The 12,937-nt window shown below is 41.3% G+C and overlaps 1 protein-coding gene across 3 annotated transcripts in view; it reads right to left on the bottom strand.

The window, feature by feature from the left end:
* Nucleotides 1-228: 228 nt before the first annotated feature.
* ASB7 (ankyrin repeat and SOCS box containing 7) overlaps nucleotides 229-12,937 on the bottom strand; it is a 45,847-nt gene continuing 33,138 nt past the window's right edge. For all 3 annotated transcript variants that reach the window (XM_074964822.1, XM_074964823.1, XM_074964824.1), the window contains exon 6: nucleotides 229-2,810. In XM_074964822.1, coding sequence (XP_074820923.1) covers nucleotides 2,671-2,810 — 140 coding nt within the window. In that variant the 3' untranslated portion in view covers nucleotides 229-2,670. The remainder of the gene's footprint in view (nucleotides 2,811-12,937) is intronic.

The following is a 12,937-nucleotide window of genomic DNA, read 5'->3' as shown; positions in this document are numbered from 1 at the left end:
GGCCTAAAATGTAAAAAAGTGTTTCCTTTAAATGTCAGTTACTAAAAATACCAAACCTCACTCAATAAATAATGGAATGACACACTTCTTCATTAAATAACATTTTTGTTACCAGCAAGGTCTTTCATAATTTTCTGAAGTCACAGCAGCAAGACAGAACAAATAATTTATCTTAATATGGATTCTGACTAAGATATAGTCTAAATTATTTCAGAAAAGATTCCTGTAAAAATGCACCTTCACTGATGGGGAAGAAAATGGTTTTAAACCAAACAAGTTACTTAGGAAAGCAGATGAACAATATTAAATATTTAAAAACAAAGAATGTTAAGGTTCTGTTTCTATGTAACAAAACTGAAGATTCAGAGTTAAGAGCTGCCATCCCATCCCTAATGTGCCTCATTATGCCTAGGTACTGCAGAACTTAAAGCAGAAGAGATCAGCCCCTAAGGTGTTTTGAGTATTCATTAAAGGTACTACTGAACAGCACTCTCTCTCTCTCCCCCCCACACACACTATAATGCCACCAATGTGCTTCAGCTATGACCTGGAGGAAGCCTTATATATAGAGGAGAGTTGTCTTGCCCAGTTATTCTCTGACCTCTTCGTTGAGGCTGCCAATAAGGGTCTACATTAGCAACAACTGTGGTGACTGGTGTGGACAGTGGACAAACTCGCTTCCTACAGGCTGCTGTTATATTAACTATTGGTCACTGATGAAGCAGGTTTGATTTGAATTGGTGAGTCAGAGATGAAAGGCTCCACATCCCGCTACCCCTTCTCTGAACCACTGAGTCTCTAAAATCACCCATTGTTCGGAAACCTGTTCAAGGCTAGGCACAATAGGGTGAGATAATCCTTGCTGCCATGGTTCCTGTGCATCCATCATTAGCAATAAGATTCGTGCATGAGGAAACTACAATCCCTGGCTTCAAGGAATTAGGGATGAACCAGCGGAGTTAATCTAAATGTACTTGCTTTCCTTGCTTTCACCTTTTTTAAAAAAAAATTATGTAACATTTTGAAAGGGACAGTGTGAAAAATGAAGAGTCAACATGGTTTCCCCAATCTCCCAGCTTCCATTGAGATCCCTAGTATGAGAGAGCTGCTGCTATTATAAAGGCTCTTTTGGAGCCACTACAATGGCAAAGCAGGAGTAGAAAACATGGACAAGAACTTTATACTGACTCCATAATCCCTTGAAAATGAAAACAGTAAAATGGTTGCACATTTTGGCCCATTTCTGTTTGGTGCTGAGGCCTTCTATTTCCATTGACAACTAGGAACAGGCTCTTTATCAGGTCTAATTAATGCTTATGATGAAAACAGAAAAGCCAAATTTAACTACTGAAATCACTCGCCGGTTTGAGGTTAAGAAGAACCCACTTAGTGTTTGCAAAATTTAAGCTTCTAATGCTAAGGGGACTATTTTCTTGTCAGTGCACAAGGAACACTCAAATTAATGGGGGTTATGTGCACTTATCAGTGGAGACTACATCCTAGTCAACTTCAAGCAAATCAAAACCAAAATGTGAACGCAACAAAAAAACTTGTAACCCCTTTAAAATAAAAGTACTTAGCCAAATAATAGCAATTTAAAGAGAGATCTGGCCTAACAACCTGTATGCGAAATTTCATCTCAAAGGGAAATAAAACAGCTAAATTATACATTCAACAAATTCAGGGATTGTAACAGCAACTGACATCATTATAGCATTGCTGTATCAATGCTACAATAAAGCCGCAGTTCCTATTTTCACAAATAATGCATTGAGGCTAAGTAAGAAATGGTGCGAAAGTCACACAATCATGGACAAAATACATTAGAAAGATTATTGCACAGGAGGCACTGTATGAGAAACAGAATACATTGGCTTCAAAATCTAAACTTGTTTCCCCTTAACTTAATGTAAAAAATAGAGACTGTATGACTCTGTGCAGTGTACTGTCACTGTTAAAAATATAGTTACAAACAATAGCTCACTTACAGGGAATATCAGGAAAGCAGAGATCCTGGATTTATGGACATCCAAACTACAGTAATTAGGAAAAGAACAGTATAAAAAGAGCCAACTTATACATTTTAAAATTGAACAGGGTGACTGTATTTTTAAAAAGTTTCCATATGGCATTTGTACAGTATGTCCCAGGAAACCATGGTTACGATTCCCAAAATGATACACATGGGCAGAGCTTTACACCTACACAAAGTCCCATCAATCAAAGAGACTGTATGGACATAAAGGTCTGCCCACATGGGTCCCTTTGCAGGACTGGTGCTTTAGGCTCCAAAACTCATTTTGTTTAACAATCGCTCAGATGGCTTACAATACTATGCATGCCAATCAGAACCAATCACTTCCTTTGAATACGCTATGTTCCATTTCCATTGCAAGTTTGCATGCCTCATTTAAAAAAAAAACAAAAAACAAATAAATTTTTAAAATGTAATATTGTATAGAAAGCTTGGACCTTGTAAACTTGGACCAAGAAACCAAAAAATTAAGACCTTCTAGCATGTGGTATAAAAAACCCAAGGACGTGTATACCTGCCTTCTGACTTACAGAAAAATCAGAATTTGCATAGGATATACTTTGTGCAAGGCAGCAAGCCTCTTTAAGTATCTGGAATATAACTAAGCTTGCTCAGAGTTCTTTTCTTCATGGATATCAGATATCATCAAACTTGTGTTTTAAATAGTCTTTGATGACCTTGGCAATGGGTAGTTCGTCAAGCAGTTTTAGGTTTTGAAGGCCTATACACTGGCGGATTTTAATTCGGCATAGATCTTGCAAGTTTCTGGGCTGTCCTGAAATGAAAGACAAAAGGAACATATTTAAGTAAGATAATCACATTTAAGATGTGCCTCAAAAGATTATTTATATTGTTATATATTATTTATTTGTCCAGCTCTGAAGACGAACAAGCAGTCTACTTAGAGGGTATGATTTAAGCAATTCAAGGATCATATGGCAAAGTTTAATAATCCCACTTTCCCCCTCCAACCAAGAGAAAAGGCTTTTAGTTTCTAACACATTCACAATGTATGTACATCCCTGCAGACTGAGTTGAGACCAGGGCTGACCACAGTTCATGGAGGTAATGCTCTGCCAGTACCACTAGCACGTCAGCAAAAGCATTAATGGCTAGATTTTTCCGAAGAACTGAGTTCCCAGTTAGGTTCATTATCTTTAAAGGGAACTGCTGGACTCTGAGCAGTTTGGAAAGTCAGCCCCCAAAACACTTAACATAGCCAGCAGTATCTCAGAATAAATGCTATGGAATACTTTCACCCTTGATGTTTATGCATGTCACCGTACACAAATGTTTTAACTTCAAATATTTCCTACATTGAAAAAAATACCACCCCTAAACAATTAAATCACCATAAAAGCAGCAGATGACTGTGTGAGTGGAAACATCTTACAATTTGTTTTCAATTACCTTGAATAGACCGGGTACCAGGGACACATGTAAATGCTTATATTGCTATCTCAAAATAATCTGTAATCAGTAGACCTTACTGCAATCCTTTGTCATCTTCCTCATAGTTAGTGGTGAAAGGTGGCATTTGCCTTCTCAAAGAAAGAAGAGAGGCACAAATTGCACTAAGTAGACAATTTGTATTGTTTTCCCCAAAATCATTAAAATAAACATGTAAACACTTTACTCAGCAGAAATCAAGCTGAACAATTTAAATGAAATATTTTCCAGTTTCTTCAAGATTTCTTAGATAGCAAACATGTAAATAAGGATCTTGTCTCAAAACAGGCAATACTTTCAATAAAATGGTTATTGCGACCTCTGCAATTGCAGGTTATAAGGTAAATGGTCTAATGCTACCAGCGCAGCTATGTACATTAGGCAACAAGGCTACAAAATAGAGGTGATAGGATCTTCTTATCCTCTAGACTTGAGTTAGTCACTTTATTGAAGGCATATTCATCTCAAGTTTGGAGTCACTCTATTCCAAAGGAGAGTCTAAGGCCTTGTCTACACTACAGAGTTTTGTCGATGTAAATTAAGCTGACAATCAAAAACTGGTATAATTACATCGCTTGTGCATGTTCACACTACACTCCTTCTGTCATCAGAGCATGTCCACAATTGGTGCTCTAGCATCGACGGGGAGAGCAGTGTACTGTGGGTAGCTATCCCACTGTGCTACTCGCCACCTTCTGCAGCTAGGAGTTGTGGGAAGACAGAGTGGATTGCAGTGCATCATGGGTGCATGCTCAACGTCCCATGATGCAGTTCTTTCCGTCCCAGCATTCCATGGGCTTCAGACTGCATTTCGCAGCATTTTTCAACAGCCCCTGTTTATCTCCCAACATCTCTGTCTGAAAGGATAGACTCCCACACTGCTCTCTACTGCCGCAGTCACTGTTATGAACACATCGTGGATGGTCATGCAGTACATCATGAGCTCCCAATCTGAACATGAATCAGAGTTGCCTGACCTGCTGTGTGCCAAGGAAAGAAACAGCAGATGACTTTTGGCATTCACAGAGCAGCTGAAGATGGTGGACTGTCGCTTTTGAGCTCGGGAAACAAACACTGAGTGGTAGGATCATGTCATTAGGCAGGTCTGGAATGACTAGCAGTGGCCAGTTCCTTCCTGGAACTGTGTGCAGAGTTTGCCCCAGCACTGTGGCATAAGGACACCAAAATGAAAGATGCCCACTCAGTGGAGAAGCGCATGGCAATCGCAGTGTGGAAGCTGGCAACTCCAGACTGCTACTCCTCAGTCATGAATCAGTTCAGAGTCAGGAAGTTGACCCTTGGAACTGCGTTAACACAAGTGTGCGGGGCCATTAATTACATCCTGATACGAAGGACTGAGATTCTTGGCAATGTGCATGAACAGTGGATGGCTTTGCGGCAATGGTGGATTTCCTAGCTGCAGAGGGGCAATAAATGGCATGCATAATCCAATTTTGGCCCCAGACCATCTTGTGACAGAGTACATCAATAGAAAGGGGTACTTCTCTAGGGGACTGCAAGCGCTTGTAAATCACTGTGGGAGTTTCACTGACATTAACCCAGGGTGGCCGGGGAAAGTGCATGACGCACACATCTTCAGGAACACTGGCCTGTACAGAAAGCTCCAAGCAGGGACTTTCTTTCCAGACCAGAAGATTCCAGTGGGGGATATTGAAATGCCCATCGTGATCCTGGGAGATTCAGCATACCCATTACAGCCATGGCTCACAAAGTCTTACACAGAAAACCTGGACAGCAGCAAGGAGCGCTCCAACAATAGGCTGAGCAGGTGCAGAATGACCATGGAATGTGCCTTTGGCAGATTAAAAGTGCACTGGCAATGCCTTTATGGAAGGTTAGACCTAAATGAGGAAAACATTTTGCACGCCCCATAATATTTGTCAGGCTAAAGGTGAAAAGTTTCTCCCGGGGTGGAGCGCCGAGGCGGACCGCCTGGTTGCTGAATTTGAGCAGCCAGATACCAGGGCTATTAGAGGGGCACAATAGGGGGCTATTTGAAAGATGGAGGCTTTAAGGCAACATTTTGATCATGAGTCCCAGTAACACAGCACTCTGACATGCTTTCTTAATTTGCCGCCTTGCATGAAAATTGTGATGTTTCTTGACTGGGATTTGTAGTCAGCAAATAATCAAACGGACATTATGTATTACTACCAGCAGCAACCACCATATGAAGGAGACAAATAAAGGCGGCTATCTTTCAGAGAGTTCATTTTTATTAAATACCAATTAGCAACACACATACAAAAAGCTTGGTGGGAGGGGAGATAAGAGTGCAAGGCAGTGTAGGCTCTCCTAGCCATGTGTAAGTCCAGCTATCATTTTGGAAGCCATCTGACAGGGTGGAGTGAACAAGGTACCAAAATGTTACAAGGAACGTGTGGGAAGAGTTTGGGAAGGGTATTGAAAGCAGTTCTGTATCGGCTGCAGAGGGGGGTGAACATGCATGTGTTCTGCCTAGAGCATGATTAGGGATTTCAACATCTCTGTTTGCTCCTCCATCACTTTTATCATCCATTCTTGGCTATTTACAATGTGCTTCTCACTCTCCTTTCTGTCCTGCCTTTCTTTTTTAATTTTTTCCCTTCAGGGTCTCTCTCCACAACTTGCATTCTCTTTATTCGGCCTCTGAGAACTGGAGTACCTCCCGGAACATGTGCTCCTTGCTCTGCCTTGGTTGCTTCCTTATCTGGCAGAGGCACTCTGCAGATGCGTAGGGGGTTCCCCTGAAGGCCACATCTGCAGAAGCACAAGAAACAATACACAGAATCATGATTGTTAGTTCACACACACAGTACTGAATCATTATAGTAAAAATACCTCTTTTGACATACGAATCACTTTCGCACTATCCTTTAGAAAGCACACATCTCAGTGAACACCCTAAACATGGTGACTTTGGGCTGGGTGAGGTTTGGCATTCAAGATAGGGCAAAGGGTCTACGTGGTTTTTTAAGGGGATCAATGCAGGTGACTAGGGACAATATTGTAAATTCTGCCACCTTTTCCCACAGGCATGGGCCATTGAAGCCAACATCTCACTCCTGAGGGTGAGCAGGAATGCAAGGGTGCATCTCCTGCATGCGTGCGGTTTCAGACGCAGTCCCTGTGCTGCTTGCCTATGTGATGCTTTGGTCCCAGCATAACTGATTGCCGAGTGACATGGGAAAAGTTTCCTACAATGCGTGAAAGAACAAAGCAGCTCTGCCAAGGAACCTTTGGCACAGGATTAGCGAGTACCTCCAGGAAAGTTTCCTAGAGATCTCTCTGGAGGATTCCTGTGAAATCTCGGTGGGCATTTACACACTGTTCCGCTGCACTGCTTTGCTGCACAAGGGAATGTGGAGCACACTCAAACACAGCTAGTCTTGTACATATCAATCCCTTCACCCACTTCTAGAATATACAGAGCAAAGGACAGCATATAACCAAGCAGCATCAACTCAAAAAGATCACTTACCAGGGCTCTTCTCTCTTGCATCATGCGCACCAGAGACAGACTTCTGGGACTGGCTAGAGGTCCAGAGTGGAAAAGAGGTCCCGACTCGCCACGCCACTGGACAACCCTGCCGTGTGTGCCATGTTGTCCTCCAACTCGGCCTCCTTGTCCATGACTTCGTCCTTGGGGTTAGGTCCACTATTCGCTGCCTCCAGCCCTGCCAAAGTATCCACAGGGCTCTGGGAGGTGGAGGTCACCGCCACGGATGACGTCCAGCTCCTTATAGGAGCAGCAGGTCTTCAGCACAGCACCAGACAGACCATTTGCCTCCCTTGCCTTCTGGTATGCCTGCCTCAACTCCTTTATCTTCGCATGGCACTGCTGCATGTCCCATTTCTAGCCCTTATCCAACAAGCCATGAGAAATCTGCCTGTAGGTATCGAAGTTCCTACGATTGGAGCAGACCTGGGACTGCACAGCCTCCTCTCCCCACAGTGACAGCAGATCCAACAACTTGGGTGTGCTCCAAGTGGGGGGGGGTGGGGGGGGGGGGAGAGTTGCTGCGAGGAGCCGCCACAGTCAGCTGGGAAGATGCAATGTGAGCTCTCCAGGCCGAGAAAACAGGAGATGGAATTTCAAACATTCCCAGGCCTTTAATGAGGGCGGGTGGAAACTTTTGTACCTGGGTGCAAGGTAGCAAAGTTCAAACTGCTGACCAGAACGGTCAGGATGGGCATTGTGGGACACCTCCCGGAGGCCATTTACAGTGACATAACCAAGCGTGGTGTCTACACTGACGCTTTGTCGGTATAACTTTGCCTCAAAAAAATACACCTCTCATCAAGGTGGTTTTATTTTGTCGGCAAAGCAGGAGAGTTTTGTCGGCAGAAGGAGCATTGTCGTGTGTACACCTCTACTGTTTTGTCGACGAAACCTGACTTTTGTTGAAAAAATTGTGTAGCATAGACAAGGGTATGCAATTGACGTAAGTTCACTTGCATTCTACAGTCCTCTTGTTAAAAGTGATAGTCAACTTCTATCTACATTGTTTACCTTCTATTATTAGAAGGCCCAACCTCCGTATAACGGGATATGTTATTTCTGGTTTACTCTGTGCATACTCCAGCACTTCCTATGCAGAGAGTTTCACCCTTTTGTCTGGGTGCATTTTTCACACAACAGGATGGAGAGGCACATTTACAATTGAATTTTGTCTTTTTAAGAACAAAAATCAGCAGAGGAAGTGAAGTCTGGTAGGTGTAGCACTGGAAACTAATTTAAGCTCATTTTGAAAGTTACTAGATTTGAAGTAAAAGACTTTGGAGCTTTCTTTCATGCCAGCAATAATATTTCTACGACACTCCCCATCACGGTAGTTAAATGCTAATTTTTAAAAAATATAGTATTTCAGTCATGATGTTGTGGTTCTCATTATAGATCACTGATGACTTAGCTACATCAAATAGAAAAATTCTATTATAATAGAATATATATGAGTAAAATTATACAGCTCACATACTTAAGCTTCAGGGTGTGGGGAAAAAATTGCTTTTGACCTGAGACCAAGCATGGGAAGTTTCATACTCCAAAAGAAAAGCTTCTGATAAATGTATCAGTGAATGAAATGGAAGCAGCTCTTAAAAACTTTAACCAGAAAAAACAGTGTTTGCTACTAGCGAACACTACAATATTCCGTGTGTGTATTAGTATACACAAGAATACAGCTATGAGCCAATGATTTCTGGTTTCAGAATCACATGCTATCTAAATTAACATCCTGTGATCTGTTTGAGAGTAAAACAGAACAGACAATGTAAAATAGCCAGAAGAAATTGGCCAGCAGTTAAATTTAGGGAGTTACTAGAGACCCGATTATCAAAAGTTTGACATTTCCCCCTGATAAGCCTAAGAATATTTCCTGAGAATGTGTTAACAAAGGACATTTCCAATGTTAAGCACCAGTTGCTATATCTAGTGGCTGTTAGTGTCTTAGGTCACGCCTTGCGAATTCCAGGGTTATTAATGCATTTGTGATTTATTAGAAACGGTGTCTAGAGCACTTACTCATTCTTGGTTGCATCTGAATGAAAAAGAAAAAAATTTAAGGATTATAGACCAACATCAGTGAACCTTAGTTTGGCAAATGTAAAATGTTATTAGTAACTTGGCAAAGCAAGACAGATTAAATGATGAATAAAGTTCTGACTAGAAATGATTAGGAGAGAACAAGCAGAGAGAATTTGCTGCATCGTGACTTTGGAAGGATATTTAGGATAATAAGATTTTTAAAAAGTAGAACAGAAAAGAGCAAACAAAGAGTAGAAGGACTTTCAAACCAGCAACCCGATTCATGGACTGCAACGAGATACAAACTAGTTCTATAGACAGTGAATACCCCTTAAAGAAATTCCTTGCCCATTCCCGAACAGCCATCTATTTTGTTGCAAATTTTATTTTGGAGTTGTTCTTTTATTGTTATATTTGTGTTATTACAGTTATGATCAAGCCAGTGAATGCTCATTGCTCTTGTAGGGCTCAAGGTTTGGTAAAACATTCACATGAGTAAATCAGCTGTTTTTCATAGATGGCTATATTATGCCTTATAATAAAGACCAAAAAAATTAGAAGTGGGCAGAACTACTAATCTGTTTTTATAGCTGACATTTCATCTGGTCTCTTCTCTCCAAAAGCAATCCATCAATGTCAGTTGATGCTTCAGAGGAAAGTAGAAATTCCCCATAATCTGTTTATTTGTGCAATACTCCACTCATCCCAGACAAATTTCTTCCTATCACATCACTGATTATTTTATGGTCTAAACTATGTAGTACTGATGGCTCAATGATTTATCCCACTTAGTGGGACAGATTTTTGTTCTTATAAAATGTGTAAAATTTTTCTCTAAGTTAGATGCCCCAACTGCTTGCAAAACAAGTTCCGGAGGTTTCTTATGTTGATTAAAATTATTTATTTAGAAAAACATTGTTGATCTTAAAAAGAAAAGGAGTACTTGTGGCACCTTAGAGACCAACCAATTTATTTGAGCATGAGCTTTCGTGAGCTACAGCTCACTTCATCGGATGCATACTGTGGAAACTGCAGAAGACATTATATACACAGAGACCATGAAACAATATCTCCTCCCACCCCACTCTCCTGCTGGTAATAGCTTATCTAAAGTGATCATCAAGTTGGGCCATTTCCAGCACAAATCCAGGTTTTCTCACCCTCCGCCCGCCCCCCCCCCACACACAAACTCACTCTCCTGCTGGTAATAGCCCACCCAAAGTGACCACTCTCTTCACAATGTGTATGATAATCAAGATGGGCCATTTCCTGCACAAATTCAGGTTCTCTCACCCCCTCACCCCCCTCCAAAAACCACACACACAAACTCACTCTCCTGCTGGTAATAGCCTATCCAAAGTGACCACTCTCCTTACAACGTGCATGATAATCAAGGTGGGCCATTTCCAGCAAAAATCCAGGTTCTCTCACCCCCCCACCCCCATACACACACAAACTCACTCTCCTGCTGGCAATAGCTCATCCAAACTGACCACTCTCCCCACAATGTGCATGACAATCAAGGTGGGCCATTTCCAGCATAAATCCAAGTTTAACCAGAATGTCTGGGGGGGGAGGGGCGGTAGGAAAAAACAAGGGGAAAATAGGCTACCTTGCATAATGACTTAGCCACTCCCAGTCTCTATTTAAGCCTAAATTAATAGTATCCAATTTGCAAATGAATTCCAATTCAGCAGTTTCTCGCTGGAGTCTGGATTTGAAGTTTTTTTGTTGTAAGATAGCGACCTTCATGTCTGTGATTGCGTGACCAGAGAGATTGAAGTGTTCTCCGACTGGTTTATGAATGTTATAATTCTTGACATCTGATTTGAGTCCATTTATTCTTTTACGTAGAGACTGTCCAGTTTGACCAATGTACATGGCAGAGGGGCATTGCTGGCACATGATGGCATATATCACATTGGTGGATGTGCAGATCTTGAGATGGTCTCTTCTTGTACTAAGATAACTGCTTGTATCTTGAATACAACAAATTCCTCCCATTTTACCCTCAATTTCCATTAACTCCCCTAGCCTTTAAAAAACAAAAGTCTCTACAATTTTAGTTGAGGATATTGTTACATCTCAAGCATGAGTGAGCTGCTTCCAAAATAACCACTAGGGACTTCGAGGGTTGGCTCCTGAAGTTGGAAGTGAGTGGTATAGTTCAATACATTCTACAGTACTTTGACATCAGGCACTTTTTTACATAATATAAACTGAGAGGCACAAGTTTTAAAGAAAAAAAAACTTATAAATATTTCTCTAGCATCTCTATGCACTAGTTGTCAGAGTTGGAAGGGACAGGGTTAACAGTGAACTTTAAAGGTCTTTAAAAATACAGAGCAGAGGTTCCCAAATTTCATCTTTAAAATGCTGCAGTAGTCTATTTTCAAAACATTCCTGCCCTTGATAAACCAGCCAACTTTCTTCTCCTCAAAATATGTATGTAAGGGCTGTAGAAATGGAAACAGTGATGGCTCTAGAAAAAGGATATTTGCAAAGCTAATAACAACATAGTCCTCTCTCATAGTCAGTGATGTTCTTACTCAGCTAACAGGACCTGGATGTCTTCCTTCCAGAATACGTGCACTGTCCTTGGAATGCACAACCTCTGTCCACCTAGTGCCTTAGTCAATGTAGCCACAAATCAAGCAGCTGGCAAGAAAGCACGGTCTGCACTATACTGGCACACTGCAAATTTTAAATCTCCCTCCCCATTGTTTCTGAAGGAGTGTATAAGCAGAAGTTGTGTCCTATCTAACCAGTCTCTGCCTAAATTCTGCTTTAATCATCAGTACCACAATCCAGTATTTATGACAGTTTGTTCCCAGTGATCCAAGGCACCAAGATCAGAACGTAAACACATACCTTTGTAATCAGCAAAGATGCAAAAGGAGATACAATACAGAATATTTTAACAACAACTTGACAATGAGGGGGTTGTTTAATAACTATTATTTCTCTACCTGGATCTCTCATTATATGGGGGTGGTCTATCATAAATGGGGGGGAATTTCACCTGAAGTGTCTCCCTGGTTAGCACAACTCTACCTACTTAGCCTGTCCACCGTGTCTACATGTGAAAATGATGGGATAGCTCATTCTTCAATAGCGCCCCATGTGGACGTTATTCCAAAATAAAAAAAAAACATTTTTATTCTGGAATGGAATGTCCATGGGGGAACATTTCCGGAAGAGCTATTGCTAGTCAATTTCCCCATGTGGACAAGGTCATAGGAAAAAGAGAGGAGGCCCTTTCTAATAGTCACCTGACAGCTTAGACTCAAGGTTTATTAAGACAATGCTAGAGTTAGTAGCTTTAATAGTTTTAGTCCACTCTCTTTCTGGAATGCCAAAACCAGCTTGAAAAAAGGGAAACGGAGAGAGACCCAAAGACATACGATGATCTAGACTGGCTAGGTGAATGCCGTTGGTTCTGTTCCTGTAACATAAGCTTTCCTCTTATCTAACTTAACTAAAAGCTAAGTGAAAAATTAGATGTGACTCAGTATGTACATAGGCGGTTTGTTGCTATAAAATCCTTTTTCACTAATGCTTTGTTCCAACTATTAAATAACAATATTTTGTTTCAAGATGGTTGTGGGTCACTATCACTGGTCACAAGCTCCTGAAACCTGCAGAATGGTAACTGGTTGGTGTACATGGGAGAGCGTACCCAAGTCCTGGCTCTAAGAGTGGAAGAATCATGAGATTTCACCCCGAGACAGGAAAAGGCCGAACACTTGAGGTGGATGAACTCAAAGAGACCAGAAAGGGGGAAAAGGTGCAGGGAGGCCATAACAGCGACTGACATTTTGGTACATAGAATACATTTTTATGTTTGTCTGGGAGTGGGTTGCTAAAATAAAATGGGGCCAACTGATAGTTGATTATCTATTTTTGTTTCCCATCCGATTTGTTTA

The sequence above is a fragment of the Natator depressus genome, chromosome 10 (assembly GCF_965152275.1).
Source record: "Natator depressus isolate rNatDep1 chromosome 10, rNatDep2.hap1, whole genome shotgun sequence".
In the NCBI taxonomy this organism is placed as follows: Eukaryota; Metazoa; Chordata; order Testudines; family Cheloniidae; genus Natator; species Natator depressus.
Note: the sequence above shows the minus strand (reverse complement) of the source record. Positions and strands in the feature narration are given on the sequence as shown.